Source organism: Apis florea, unplaced genomic scaffold (assembly GCF_048593485.1).
Source record: "Apis florea isolate Af1SG1 unplaced genomic scaffold, ASM4859348v1 contig_3367_pilon, whole genome shotgun sequence".
Taxonomy (NCBI): Eukaryota; Metazoa; Arthropoda; class Insecta; order Hymenoptera; family Apidae; genus Apis; species Apis florea.
Window position 1 is genome coordinate 3,772,855 of NW_028256746.1, and position 15,436 is coordinate 3,788,290.

A 15,436-nucleotide genomic window follows, 5' to 3' on the forward strand; every position below is an offset into this window, starting at 1 on the left:
GTTGGCCGAGACTAATGAATTGCATTATTGGAAATCCGGAATATAAATAAGGTTACGCTATTACGTCGTTCGATGGGTAATTGCCGACTTCATGCGCGCCACCCGTGAACAGCAATATATTACGCGGCGATATTACACCGGAAATACGAGGAGGCTGAGCGATTTCCCTTCCCTTTCAGAGTTCGTTAACTCGGCGATCCTCCCGGTACTTCATCCTATCGTGCTTCGCTTCGTCGAGGAAAATTTACTACAACGTGAAACGTCCTTAACGAAATCGCTCCTCCGCGATATAAAAACGTTTTACGTTCTTAGCCCTTCAATTTAGTAATTATTCTTACAATTTCCTGTTTCATAAAACATTTTACCGTGTTTATCGCGGAACGAGCGACTCGCAACAAGAAGTAATTTAAAAAGAAATTTCTCTCTTTCTCGCGGGGTGGATAAGAATTAAATTTAAAATCTTGCAAGAAGGAGGGGGAGGATGTAAACGCACAATAGACGAAAATACGAATTGAACGAGAACAACACGATTTTTCCGTCTGATCTCCTCCTCCCCCGGAGATGAATTGAAAATAAAATTTCATCGAAAAAGAAAAATAAGAATTGATTCCATTCACCAGAGGTACACAATCGGAAATGAATAAACGCGAAGATTTTCCGCGTGAAAAACGTAAAAGTGGCTCGCTCGGAAGGAATTGAATTACAAGGTAAAGACAAATCTTACAGAAAAATCTTGTGTTAAAGCAAAATCTTACGACGAGAAGAAGGATGGGAGAAGGATGGGATTCATAGAAATGAACGGAACGAATCGATGTAAAGCCTGATTTCCCCTGCGACTTTCGCCCATAATGGTGGGTAGAGAATATGATCGAAATCGGTGGAGAGCCGCGGTTGAAAAATGGGGAAAGTCCCGTTAACCAACCCCTCGACGAGACATTATTGCCGCGAAATAACCGGCAACTTTCCTCCAGGCCGGTGTTTATTATAAACGACGGGTTACCTCGTTTCCAAGGAAAATTCGTTATCTTTCGAAAAGTTTTCGTCGAATGCGGCTGCGATCGTCCCCGCGCAGTCCCTTCTTCTCCCATCGTAAGATCGTTAGAGGCGAAGGAAATCGAGGAAAGGGGGGGGAGAGAAAGCGAGAGATCGCGAGAAGGCACGATTTTATGGGAAAAATCCGATTAACCCTCTGCCTTTCGAGCTCGCCTTCCACCGTTTGATCCCTTTTCCTCGCTTTCCACTCGAACGAATTAATCCCTCCCCCCGTAGAAAAATTGTTGGACGTATTAATCCCACGTCTGGCGGATTCTCAGTCGTTTTGATCCATCCGATATCACGCACGAGGGGAAATCGCGTTTCTAAGAATTTTCGCCCGTGATAAATTGGAGATGAGTAAGTATTTTATCGGATATGATATTATTAGAGATATCGTTAATAAACCGGTTCGAGAGTTCGTTGGGAATCACGAGATATTTCTATTCTTGTTTTCGAATTGATTCGAAAGGAGAAGTAGGACCACCACCGTCTCGAATTCAATTTGAGAAGGAAAAAGTGGTGGAGTGACGAGTATTTTATCATCGGACGGATCTTAGAGGATCCAGTAATGCGACAAATTCGCGATATAAACGCGATGGTTGTTGTGACGCCCACTTCCCTGACCGTGTATTTCATACGAGAGAATTTTCTCGTACGAGGAAATCGATAACCGATAATTCGAGCTATTTTAAAATTGTTGTGGATAATCTGTCTGTATGAAAAATTACTACGTCGATCCGATCCCTTTTATTTCTCCTCGAGGCAACGATTTTCACGCTCGTTGTATCTTTCAAAATGAAACAAACTTCTTCGCTCTTTTTTCCTTCCACGCGCGACATTACAAAGGGGAAAAAAATAAAAGAAGAATAGAGTCGAAGAAATCCAACGTTTTCTTCTTTTTTTTTTTCTTTTCTCTCTGTCTCTCAGAAATCATTACGATTCCACGATTTAATTAGTTTTCACGAAAGGGAGAAAGCCCGTTCGACTAGTTTCCCCTCCTTTCTTTTCACGATGCCGGCTTCAAAGGCGATTCCATTCGTCGATTCGACGGCAATTAATCTCGATTGGACGGGCACGATAAAGAAGCGAGAGGGGGCGAGAAGTTTTATTCGCAGGGGGCGCCCCGCGTTGCGAAATTCGCGGCCGTTATCGCCACAGTGGCGAAGCTCTCGCGAAAGAAAGGCAAAAGAGAGTATTATCGCGGCTTTCCTTCCTTCCTTCGCCTTCGATAATGCTGTCGAAGTTCGATTTTTGAAAAGTTGCTTAAGCCGAGAAAAGAGCGAGGCATCCGCTGCTGGATAGTCGGCTTTTTTTCTCTTCGCCTCGAAGGAGCGAGGAGACGACAAAGAGGGGGGGAAACGGGGAAATGTCGAACTTTTCAACTTTGGCGCTCCTGGCGATTCTTTTTTTTTTTATCGCCGCTCTGATGTTGATGTAATTTTTATCGTTGCTCTGTTTTTAATTCGAGAGGAAATTTTTTTTTTTTCCTACTACTCCCGAGTAGTAAAGATCTCTACGAAAAGATTCCAAGATTCTTATGGATTCGTTGAGAGAAGAGTTGGTGAGTTAAAGAGAAAAAGTTTCCCATGGCGAAGCGACTCGGAAAAAGGCGAGTAAACCAAGGACGAGGGCGGATAAACGAAATTAGAATAGGGCAAGAAACGCATCGCGTTTATGAACAATGAAATATCGCTTGTAATCCAAACTTCTTCCCAACTTTCATAAGATCTTCCGAAAATCCGTTTCAAGTTTCTCTTCGTACCAATTATCGCGTCTATTTATTTCCATTACACAGGCCCATTTTTCAACCGATGAAACCCGCGAGCGATGAATCAACCCGAGAAACTTTCAACCTCATCAAGAAACCTCCCAACGTTTCCTCCGGCGCAGTTTCCCGGATTCGGCCAAGATTAAGCCTTCCCCCTCCTCTCCAACCCTGTTTGCTCGCCTTATTTATGCCCGCGAATTACTCGCGCGCGGATCCAGACAGATAAAATTCTTCTCCCCCGGATTCCTGGAGACGTATTAATACCCGTGACCTTCCCCTCCCCTGATGCGATTCAGTTTTTCGGTTTTCCTCGAGAGCGCGCTCGAGCAGAAAAATCACGATGAATTCCACGGTGACCCGTGTCCGAGAATGCGTTTGAAAATTCCAACCGGAATGCTGACTCTTCTGTCCTCCTTCCATCCCCACATTCGTGTAACGCTCGCTGCGTATGCGAGGATCGTTCGTATGTCGCGTTTAGATGAAAAGGAGAAACGATTAATCTTTCCTTCGTTACGACGTACTTTTCTCACTTACGAAATTGGTCTCCCCCTCGCGTTTAATAATCTCTTTTCTCGTTGGATTCGTTCGTCGTCGTTGGAACTGTTGTTGTTATCACTGGAATTTGGTTGATTTTCGAGAGGGGAAATTTTGCATAGAAATCGCGGAACGAGTGTGATGAACTTTCACCTAATTAACTGCTTAGAATGTAGGATAATAAGGTGAAAGTTCGGTTTATTGTTCGTTCGTAGGTTGATCCGAATTCGTGGGAAGATTATCGTGATCGATCCGATCGTTCTGAAATATTTTGAATATCGATAGAAGAAAGTATTCCTGTCCCACGATCGTGCTATACAGAGAAAGGATGAGATATTCTTACTTATAAATCTCTGTGTAGATAACAGTGTCGTTAAAATTAAAATCATGATTAAAATATCGCTCGATACGAAACTAGACCAAGTATCGTAAATTCGTGATGAGATCGTTTCCGGTTTTAAATTTCCGATTCGTGGAACGAAACATTAAAATTTGACGCGGGATCGATAACCCGTGTATCCGTTCATTATATCCTCCTCGTACGCCTTGTATTTTAGCCTTACCAACCTTTCTTTTGATCAACAGATGATTTTTTTTCGAATTAACCAAACTTTTTCCAAATTCGCTGCATCATTCGCGACATTCAACGAGGGTTCGTTCGGTCGTAATTCTGTTCGGCTGGGCGTGGGCCGAATGGCCGGCCGGTTTCTATCAATTTTTCAACGGAAACGTCGTATCTCGTATCATGGCAGAATGTAATTTTTGCATAAAATTGACGCCACGGGCAAAGATCGAAGAGCGAGAGCCATTAATTCCGTGGGGATACAGGCTTAAAAATGTATAACGAAATATTGAGAATATAGTCGAAATTGACTTGCAAGCTTCGCGTTCGTTTCGAGTTTGAAAATAGGTCGATGTTCGGATTATAACGCGTTGCAAGTCGAAACGAACGATTTATGATGTGAAGCGATAAGTTAAATAAATATGGATCAATTTTGTCCAACTTCGAATTCGTACTATTCATTTTTAAAATCTTTAGAAAGAGAAATTTTGATTCTCGATTATTATTATGAAAATACGTAAATCCTATTTCGAGTTATGAATATTCACGTGGCGCTTAATCGAGTTTTTTTTTTCAACGATGGATAATTAAAAATTATTGTGGCCTCTGAAGATTTTTTTTCTCCGTAAGTAAAATTCGCGAAGAAATTGCTCTTTGAGTTATTCATCTTTTGATGCTTCTTTTCCCTTTCTTTTTTTTTTTTTTTCTTTTTTTTCCTCTTTAAAACAAATATTTTCACAGCGGGGAGAAATAATGGATTTAAGACGTTTTCGAAAATAAGCCGTTCGATGGGTTTCGAAGTTTCTGGCACGCCGGTACTTGGATCCTTCCCATCACGAGGCAAGGGCGAACTAATTGCCGGAACATCGAGGGTACAACGCGCTTAAGCCGGATTTCGAGCGGCCATTAATGCGCTTGAACGTGCGAGCTCTGGTTAAGCTACATTTCCACCGAAACTATTTTAATATAACCGTAATGAAATACGGTATAAATTTGTATTTGAATTTCTCTCGTATATTTATAAATATACGATATACTATACCATATACAAAGAAAAAAGAAAACACGATTTTAATTTCGAACATATTTTCTGCTAGTTCAGTTTCGATTACAAAATTTTAACAGTTTTAAATATCACGATTCTTTCGTCGCTCCGTCCTTTTTAACCGGTTTTTAATAAAGCCGAAATTATATCAAAAAAACGAGCTTCAATTTCAATCCAATGTGTATGATCAATATCGTAGGCCGGCATGGTTTAATCCATCCGCTCCGAATTTAAAATCCCTCTGAAATACATCTATCCCAAATGGAACACCAAAAACTACCCTCCCTCCCTCCCTTCCTCCTCGACTCCGCCCCACCGATCGTTGCACCGATTCGTTGGAAATGCGGCCTTACACGGGAGCACAGTGGATCGGGCTCGAAATCGATTCAGGAATGTCGACGCTCGATTCGTTTTTTCGTCGGTGTCGAACACCGATATCGGCTCGATGCCCAACGATTTCGCGCGTACTACAAGGCAGGAACGGAGACAAAGAGGAAGGCGAGAAAGAAGAAGAGGAAGAGAGAGAGAGAGGTCGTACAGAGGGAAAACGAAAAAGGGAGGAGAGGAAGGACGGAGTAATTAAGACGTCCACCGTGTTCTTGGTAGCTTTGTATCGAACGCGTTATTAGTTTCTTTGTGTCTGGCGATCGGCTTCGAGCCCGTATCTCGCGGGAATAAAAAAGGCTGGACCACCTCCCCTCTCCTTTATTTCTTTCACCTTTATTTTTTTTTCTTTCCCCTCTTCCTTCCTTCCTTTTTATCCTAGCGATTCTTTTATTGATTCCACCGGGTTTCTTCTTTGTAGTCGCGTGATTATTGAGTTGAGGTTACGGTTCTCCACGGTTCTGCACGCTCGATGGAAGATTGCACGCTGTTTAATCGCGCCGCTCTCCGGTGTCGAAGGTTAAGGAAAAAAAAAAAAAAAGAGAGGGGAGGATGGTTTGCGGTCGTCTTAAAGAGAAAAAAGGGGAAGAGTGGATGGATGAGTCGATTACATTTGCAATAACTGCTTAATTCGTTCGTATATTCGTTTTTTCTCCCCCCCCCTCCCCCTCCCTTCCTTGTTTGTTTTTCGCGATTGATCCGCGATTCCAATCCAGTTGCTTTGTAATCGACTTTCAGATATTCGGTTAGTCCAGATATTCAGGGGATAATCGCGTTGGATGTTCTCTTTGCTATCGCGTTACTTTAGAATGGTAAATGGTAACGAGATTGAGGTTACGATATTGCTACTCGGCAACGTGTATTACTTCGTATATTGTTTTCAGAGCAAACTAGTTTTACGAAGATAAGGAGAGTAATGTACAACAATGTTTGCAACAAAGTAACACTAATAGTAATATTTATTAACTATGCGCGTATACATTTCAACGTATGCTACGGTTGCAACAAACGTTGCAACAAGATTCTCCAAAAAACCAATTATTTCAACGTTTATTTTATCGCAATGTGAAAAAACCTGAACGAATTACATCCAAGAAATGAATTTTAATCGTTCGATATTTCGATATTTCCGTTCATATTCAGAATAGATGATACGTGTTCCATTTCCATCGAAAAAAAAGGAAAAAGAAAAAAGAAACGCCGATTCGTTGTTTACGCGCAAACCATCCGAGACAACTCGCGAGACTTCTTATTTGATTCATATCATTGGCGAGAGATGGAGGATAATGGAGGGGTGCCGTGATAATTATATTTATTATATTTAACAAGCCGTTAGATTAATCCCTCCCTCTCCGCGCGATGGAGTAATCATAGGAAAGTGGGATAGCGAAGCTTTTCCGACGCTCCACTTGCATCCACGTGTGGACCGGTTCTCAGGTCGTTTCACGATGAAAGGGAAAAAAGAGATATGGCGGCGCACACGGGTGCACGAGTAATTAAAACGTCTCGGTAGCCTGATGACTGGAACGATTTTTATGCCAGGATCTCGGATGGGTGAACACCCGTGAACGTCGTAAACGCTTCCACGAGTTGATTATATTCTTATATCTTCCTCGAACGTCCGCCTCTTTCGTTTCGAGATGGCTTAACCTCTCTCTCTCTCTCTCTCTCTCTCTCGTGAACCATTCGGAAGTTCCTTTGTCTGACTTGTGTACGTTCCACGTTTAGTGTAACGTTCATCTTGGAAGAATCTTTTTTTTTTTCTACTACGATAATAATAATAGGCTTTTTTGAGTATATACGAGACGACGAATGCGATCTCTAATTAAAAATATTCGTGGAATGATGAATTTTTCCAAGAAATTTGAGAAAAAGAGTTTTTCCTTTCAAAGTATTAAATTGAGTTCCTCGTGAAAGTAAAGCATCGGAATGAACAATTTTTGCAAACAATGAGAAACGGATGGAACGAAGGCAGTTTGAACTTTGGAAAAATGGTTTACGATGAAATAGTTCTTGGGTAGTTTGTTATATGGGAGTTGTGAAAGAAGGATTTGGGGAACGAGGGAATAACGAGGCGGTGGGATATATAAAAAGGTGTGATAAGAAATAGAATAGGGCAAAGGAGCGGAGAAAGGTTCGGGAGGTTATTCAAATTTATTACCGATCTTTTGAAAGGAATCGGGTCTATTCTCTTTTCTTTTCTAACTTTCACGTACTTTCATCTAAAACATCTTCATTGTGAAAGTGCAGCTTGCATTTCCTATCCGAGAAACGTTTCATCAATTCCCACGAGTTCGCGAGTATCGATTCCTTTTCACGGATGAACAGATTCCAAGCAGAATTTCAAAGTCAACCAATTTTCCTCGAAGTAATCGTCCTAGATACACATCTCGCATCGACAACAACACACCGACTTCCACCACGATTATCGACCACGATTTATCTTTCGCAAAGATGACCGTGGACAAAGCTGACGCCCGTCCGACCGAGATATTTGATTGCTAACACAACACGTTCGCTATCGAGCGAACCTTTGCAATTCCTCAACGTTCGATGTATTCGATCAAATTTACCATTTAACTCTATACATCATATTCCCTCTTACAGAATACAGACATTCAGCTGTTAATCGCTTTCGCTACTACGAGCGATTAAAGTTATTCCACATCTTTCTCTGTGCATCGATATTTTATTTTATTTTTTCAATAAACACCGTCAAAGCAAGTTGTGATGCGTAAACCGTGCACATTTTTGGTCACCCGTAGGATTAAAAAAAGAGAGATCCTCTCAACGGATGAAAAAGACAAGCACGCACGGGGTTACCTTAATAGCATGGCGAGGATCTCTCCGATCGAAAATAAAAATCTCGCAGCTCGAGTTTCAGGCAAGAAGAGTTGTTGCAGGTATACAATTAACATCACCAGCACGCGGTAGCCCGGATAATTATTGTTATTATTGCACCGGGATTGCAACATAGTTGCGGGGATCGATTCGTTTATATTCGGGGCAGGGGTCACGTTCCCCGGAGGAGGAGGAAGAACTTCCTTCTCCTCCCCGTGTGGCCCCTCCTCTCTCCAAGTCTTGAACTTTGTCTCCTTTCTATCGGTTGATCGGGGCCGATGCATGCGAATCGTGCAATTAAACGGTTGGAAAGTAAAGGGTTGAGGCTGGCCGTTAGGCTTCCATGCTCGCGGCGATAAATAGGCGCGGCGTACACGTGGGTGGGAAGAGGACTTGATTGAAGGATACGAAACGTGCTTACCTGGTAGTCGGTTGCGGGGGATCGAATCTCGCCCCTTTTTGTCTCCCCCCACAGCATCGATGCTTTTTCCACCGCGTGCCGCGTCGGCCAGCGGGTGGTCGACGCCGCTCGTTAACCTCTTAGCACAAGCCCTTTCTTTTTTTCCCTTCCGTGCTTGCGAACGAACTTTTTGTTGACTAGGCTAGAGATATCTGGAAATTGAAACGAAAAAAGGGTTTTTTAGCGAGCGAAAATTTGTATGAAATTGTATATATGTGTGTATTTGTACAAGTACAAGGAGGAAGATTAATAAGTACTCTTTTACGCGGTATTTTTTTTTTTTTTTAAATACGTTTATTAGAGAAATCCCGTGCGATCGTCGGCTCCGCCAATTTTCTGTAATTAAATATCGCAACGTAATTAGGTTTCGTAATTGCAACTTAATTAGATCCAGCGTCGCGACGTAATTAGATAGTTGCGAATTAAATTTCGAGCCGGGGCTGAAAAAGAGCGGAACTAAAACCGAGATTGTTGGTATAAACGTCGACACGCGGCCCCAAAAGGCGGCTGGTACCTTGTTAATCTCGCCTTCCGGATTTCTCCTTCTTTTCGTGTCGAAAAGCGAACGTGTGTCTCAGGAATGTGTAACGCGATGAAAAAGAAGAAAAGAAAAGAAAAAATCTACCGCGGTAAAAAATGGTCGGTAAAAAGTCAACGCGACATAATTAACAAGCAAAAAATTTTGTATTAAAATGTTCACCAAGTTGTAACAAAGCTTCCTCTGTTATTCGACTTGTTAGCATTTATATTAGAGTGAAAAAAGAGGGAGAGAGAAGAAAGAAAGAAAGAAAGATGTAAAACTTTTTTTATGTAACTTTGAACGATATAATTAAGTCGTTCATACGGTAACTATATATCTAAATTTCTTCCACTATGAACTTTCGTGTATCGTATATAAATTTGAAAACAGTATTGTTTAACATTTAATGAATTAGAGAATTGTAGATTGCAATTAAAACATATTCGTATATTTATGGTTCATGTTATATATGAACCGTATCATTGAAGTTTCTTTTTGATTCGTTCCGATATCTCGAGATATAACGATTCGAAATATTCGTAAATGTGTTTACAATACAGCACAGAAATTATGAATAGGCCCGTGACCTACATTTTTTCCTGGAAATGTGCGCCACGTCCTTCCAGGAATCGCGTCTTTCGCTTATCCGAAGTTTGGGTTAGATCAGTGAGACGAGATGCGAGCGAGAGTTTCGAGTAAACGAGTAAAAATTACCCTTTTATTTATGCAACGATATCTCGAGAACCGGAAGTCATATCAAGACAATTCGGAAAGCGTTTTAAAGAGCAAAGTTTTGCGCGTTCGACGAACGTTGATTGGTTCACTGAAATTTATTACCTTCGAAGTTATAGCTGTTCAAAGTTTTCTTAATTTTAATATTCCTTTTAATCAAATTTGTAAAAAGTAGAAATTAGAAATTCTTATGTAAAATGAAACGTATTTAATACAAAAAATTCGCAATCTACTTATCTAAGACCTAAGAGATTCCTTATTAAAAAAAATAGGAAGAGAAATTTATTCGAAATTATGTTTAATAATCGCGAAACAAAGCTAATGAATACGAGTTTCGATAAAGATGTTCGTTGAACTATCGCTTTAAAGCAGCCTAGTCGGTGTGTTTTAAAATAGAATGAAACGCGCACGATGAGAGAGGAAGAAAGAAGGAAGCGGTATAGAAAATCGAGAGCGAGAGAAGCACGTAATTGAGGGAGAAAGTGTTCAAAGCGTGAAGACGTAACAAGTGAGAGATAACATATTTCAAACGTTTCCCCCCGTGAAAGAGAAAGAGCCGTGGGACAACCGCGAAAGAACGGCTATTTTCTATGCGTTAAAAAAAAAAAAAGAACCGACCGTGAGAGAGTTTCCCCGTTTAAATTCGAGATTACGTAATCGAAGAAGAAGAAACTCTTTGATTTCTACTTCTCTCTCTCTCTCTGATTTATCGTTCTGTAATTTCAAATACGATTCCATTGAGTGAAACACGTTACGTTACGTTAAATTATATTTTTTAATAACAGTATTTCGTATCCTCTCAAAATTAAACTGAATTCTCTTTCAATCGTGCTCGATTGAAAAATTAGATGGATTTAAGGTAACGATGAGAGCATCTAAAACATAAATTAAGTGACGTATTGAATCTACTTATCTAAATTTCATGTCCTAAGGTAAAGACGCGTTTCAACTCGCGATGAATATTATCTAAACGCGTATTATTCGCGAAGCTATATAATTTCCATTTTTTTTTTTTCAAAGTAATCACGTGTAACGATGGAATCTTTAGAACCCCTTTAAGAGCAAGTTGAGTTTATCATCTTCATCGGACGATTACTGTTATTCACCGCCACGATCCCGGGGATGCGCCCGAGCCTTTTTATTAGACAAGTGGGTGTAATTCTAGCAGGAAAACTAGATTTCCATCATCCGAGTGGAAATCTAGTCGGCTCCCTGGATTTAATTCGTCTCGACGAATAAATGGGGCGTGTATAATTTTAAATTTTTTTCACGCTCGCGAATTAATGAAACAACGAATCGAAACGCGTGGGACACGCGAAGGTGAACAGAGGAGAGCGCCAGAGGGGAGAGTTGGAAGCGTGCGTTTGAACGTTGCGCGCGGTGATAAGCGATTAATATTTAAAAAACATGGAAACGAGACGCGTTCATTTCCATGAAACCCTTGTAAATGTTTCATTCATCGTGTCGGGGTATATATATATATATATCAGCCTGTATCATCGTTTCGTTGAATAAACCATATTGAATTAGCAGCCTGGAAGAAACGGTTGGGGAAATAAAAAAAAAAAAAAAAAGAAAGGAAGGGAGGGAGGGTTGAGTTAGCCAGCCGCGATATCTCCACTCTTTATTTAGTTTATCGACTCCGCTCCGTGACAATTAAATCGGAGAGACCGTCGTCAGGATCGATTTAACGAGTCGGTGCCTGTGGCTCGGATTTATATTTGCCTCCAAGATCCTCGTTCCCCCTCGTGGGTGGGAATCTTCGATCATAGAACGAACGGTATTTGCGATGGAATTGTGTTACGAAAAGACAGCGAACCAGTGCAAAGCGAGTACCAGTTGTTTCGCAATTATCCGCGAGAAGGGAATAAGAAAAAGTACGCAAGGTTGTTGAGTTTCGAGCGTATCTCGCGCATACGAAGCATTACGCACTCGAGAACACGACTAACCAAGATTGTTTCTTTTCTTTTTTTGCAGGTTGTGGTGGAGAGCTCGTCCCTGGCCCTGGAGTACGGCGATCTGGAGATCGATCCGGGATCCCCGGTGAACCCGGATTTGCTGTTCGACTCGCAGCTGATGCACCTGTACGTGATGACGCAGAAAACCGTGTCCAAGGTGAAAGTGCAGGAATGCTCGGTGTACAAGACCTGCCTGGACTGTCTGGGTGCCAAGGATCCGTATTGCGGCTGGTGCTCGTTGGAGAACAAATGCAATCTGCGCAGCGATTGCCAGGACGCCGCTAAAGATCCCCTGTACTGGATCTCGTACAAGAGCGGCAGATGCACGACCATCACGACCGTCACACCGGATCAATTGCAGCGCACGACTGCCAGAACCCTGGAGTTAGTGATCGAGAACCTGCCAACCCTCTCCGGCCAATTTCTCTGCGCGTTCTCGACCCTGGACAAGACCCTGATCACGAACGCCTCGAGGAAATCGTTCGGGGTGAACTGCACCACGCCGAGGACGGACCTATTGCCCTCTATCCCCCAAGGACAGCACCACTTCACCGCGAAACTTTCGGTCAGAATGACGAACGGGCCCGACCTCGTCGACACGAATTTCACCTTCTTCGATTGCAACACGTACAGCTCGTGCACAAAGTGCGTGTCATCGAGTTTCCCCTGCGACTGGTGCGTGGACGGGCACAGGTGCACGCATGACACAGCTGAGAATTGCCGGAACGATATATTGGTCACGGGAATTAGCGTAAGTGGAGATTCGATTTAACGACCGAGCGATGCTCGCTGGACCGAAATCGAGATCACCCGAAATTCCACAGACCTGTTAATTAATTAATACCCTTACGGTCCACCACTTTCGATCCCCTCGTATTTCGATCGAGCGAAAAATTTTATTTCTCCATCTTTCGCAGAGAACCGGTCCAAGCTACAGAAGCGGGCCGGCGTTCTGCCCGACGTTGAACGCGACCGATTCCCAGGAAATCTTGGTGTCTTCCGGCGTGAAGAAGGTGATACGAGTTAAAGTGCACATCATCGGGGTAGGTAACAACTCCCATCGATCTTTCACTCTCGAATCAATCCTGTCCCGTCGATTCTTCGCTGCCGTGTTCGCGTGTAGTTCGGACAGACGGAGAAAGAATGGAGTCGATCCTACGCGGTGATCTAACGCGAAACATCGTCTTTCCAGCAATTCATCGTGCAGACCCGTTTCGTATGCCAGTTCAACATAGAGGGCCGCGTGACGATCGTGAACGCTCGACTGCTCGCGGACACGATTTACTGCGAGGAGACCGAGTTTTCCTACACGTCCCGCGCCCCCAACATCACCGTGCCGTTCGCCGTGATATGGGGCGGCTCGAAACCGTTGGACAATCCGCACAACATACACCTGGTGATATACCGGTGCCGGGACATGGCCGACAATTGCGGAATGTGCCTGACCCTGGCTCCCAAATACGACTGCGGATGGTGCCAGAGCACGGACAGATGCGAGGTGAAGGACAACTGCGAGCGTAACATCGGCATGTGGTTGAACAGCAATCAGACCTGTCCGAACCCCGAGATACACTCGTTCGAGCCGGTCATGGGTCCTTGGGAAGGTAACACGAACGTGACGATACGCGGCATCAACTTGGGCCAGACGTTCAAGGTGAGAACGTAATATGTACAAAAAAAAAAAATACTTCTCCGAAATTATCCGAGCTTTTTCTCGGGTAAGAAAAGAAAAATTCTTCTTCCTATCCTATTATAATATTATCGTTCACGCGGAATAATATTTGTCGTTTTTTAACGAAAGAAAGGTGAAAAAGAATGACGATCGATTCGTTTCAGGATATTTATCGTGGCGTGATGGTCGGTGGATTACGATGCCAGCCGTACGAGGAGCTGTATATGCGCACGAAACAGATAGTGTGTCGGGTGGACGGTCCAGGTACGCCGGAGGGCAAACGGGGGCCGGTGATCGTGAAGATCGAAGACTTTAGGGGCACGTCCGAATACAACTTCGAGTTCGTGGACCCTCAGATCCTCTCGATATCGCCGAAATACGGGCCGATGAGCGGCGGGACGACGGTGAGGATCACGGGGAAATACATGAACGCCGGAAGCACGATCAAGGCGTTCATAGACGAGTTGTCGTGCTCCATAATCAGCGCGGAGATGAACGAGGCGCTTTGCATGACCAGCGCCAGTGACCACAAGAGGAACGGCACGGTGAAGATGACGTTCGATGGCGCGTTTCGAATCTACAGCGGGACGTTCGAATACGCGGACGACCCAACGATCGAGAGCGTGGAGAGCGGGGTCGCCGGGCAGATGAAGATTCCGAAGGGAATCCCCGCGGGTGGGATAAAGATCTCGGTGACAGGGAAGAATCTGGGCTACATACAGAGCCCCCAGATGTACGTGTATTACGACGAGAAGATGTTCGTCTCGCAGTGCGAGGTGCACAGCCAAGAGAGCATGATCTGTAAATCACCGACGATCGAAGTCCCGGACAATGTTGTCCTCGACGCGGAGAAACCAGCTATGCTGGAGTACGGTTTCCGTATGGACAACGTGACGGGCGTACAGAATCTTTCGCAACACGGGTTCAATCACTTTCTACTCTATCCGAATCCGATCTACGAGGTGTTCGACGAGGAGATCAAGTATTACAAGAGCGACTATTTGACCATCAATGGCCAACATTTGGACCGCGCCTGTCAAGAATCGGACGTGACGGTGCAAATAGGAAATGCGTTCTGCAACGTGACCTCGCTGTCCAGGCAGCAGCTCACCTGCAGGCCACCCTTGACGCAGCCGCCGGCCATCGACTCCGACGGTTTCCCAAACAAACAAGAACTGCCCGAGGTGATAGTGATCGTAGGCGGCACACTTCGTTACAATATAGGGAAACTGAGCTACGCACTGCCAGCAGGTCTGAACGGGCCGCTATCGAAACCGGCTCTGTTCGGAGTGATCGCCGCTATAGTAATCCTAGTGGTCGTGTTCATCGCCTTTCTCATCGCGTATCGACGCAAGTCCACGGAGAGCAATCGGGTGTTGAAGAACATGCAGGAGCAGATGGACATTCTGGAGCTTCGTGTCGCGGCCGAGTGTAAGGAGGCTTTCGCCGAATTGCAAACCGAGATGACGGATTTGACGGGTGACCTCACCAGTGGTGGGATACCTTTCTTGGATTATCGAACTTACGCAATGATGATACTGTTCCCAAGCGACGACAATAGCCCCGTGTTGCAGTGGGACAGACCGGAACTTGCGCGCAAAGAGAAAGGACTGCGTTTGTTCGGACAGTTGATAATGAACAAGACGTTTTTACTCCTTTTTGTAAGAACTCTCGAGAGCAATCGTTACTTCTCGATGAGGGATAGAGTGAACGTAGCTAGTCTTATTATGGTCACGCTTCAGAGTAAGATGGAATATTGTACGGACATCCTAAAGACTCTTTTGGCGGAACTGATAGAGAAATGTACAGAGGGAAAAAGTCATCCGAAACTCTTCCTTAGACGGTAAGTTGGAATGTATAAAAGGAAAGAATATTGTTTAAACGTTTGTATACAAAATTCTGTAATCTGTCCATTTGTATTTCAG

General features: G+C 43.7%; 1 protein-coding gene across 8 annotated transcripts in view; it reads left to right on the forward strand.

Annotated features, from left to right (window-relative positions):
- PlexA (plexin A) overlaps positions 1 to 15,436 on the forward strand; it is a 267,624-nt gene that overhangs the window by 246,337 nt on the left and 5,851 nt on the right. For all 8 annotated transcript variants that reach the window (XM_086911844.1, XM_086911845.1, XM_031917682.2 and 5 more), the window contains 4 exons: positions 11,859 to 12,590; positions 12,757 to 12,882; positions 13,032 to 13,493; positions 13,676 to 15,354. In XM_086911844.1, the coding sequence (XP_086767970.1) occupies positions 11,859 to 12,590; positions 12,757 to 12,882; positions 13,032 to 13,493; positions 13,676 to 15,354 (2,999 nt within the window). The remainder of the gene's footprint in view (positions 1 to 11,858; positions 12,591 to 12,756; positions 12,883 to 13,031; positions 13,494 to 13,675; positions 15,355 to 15,436) is intronic.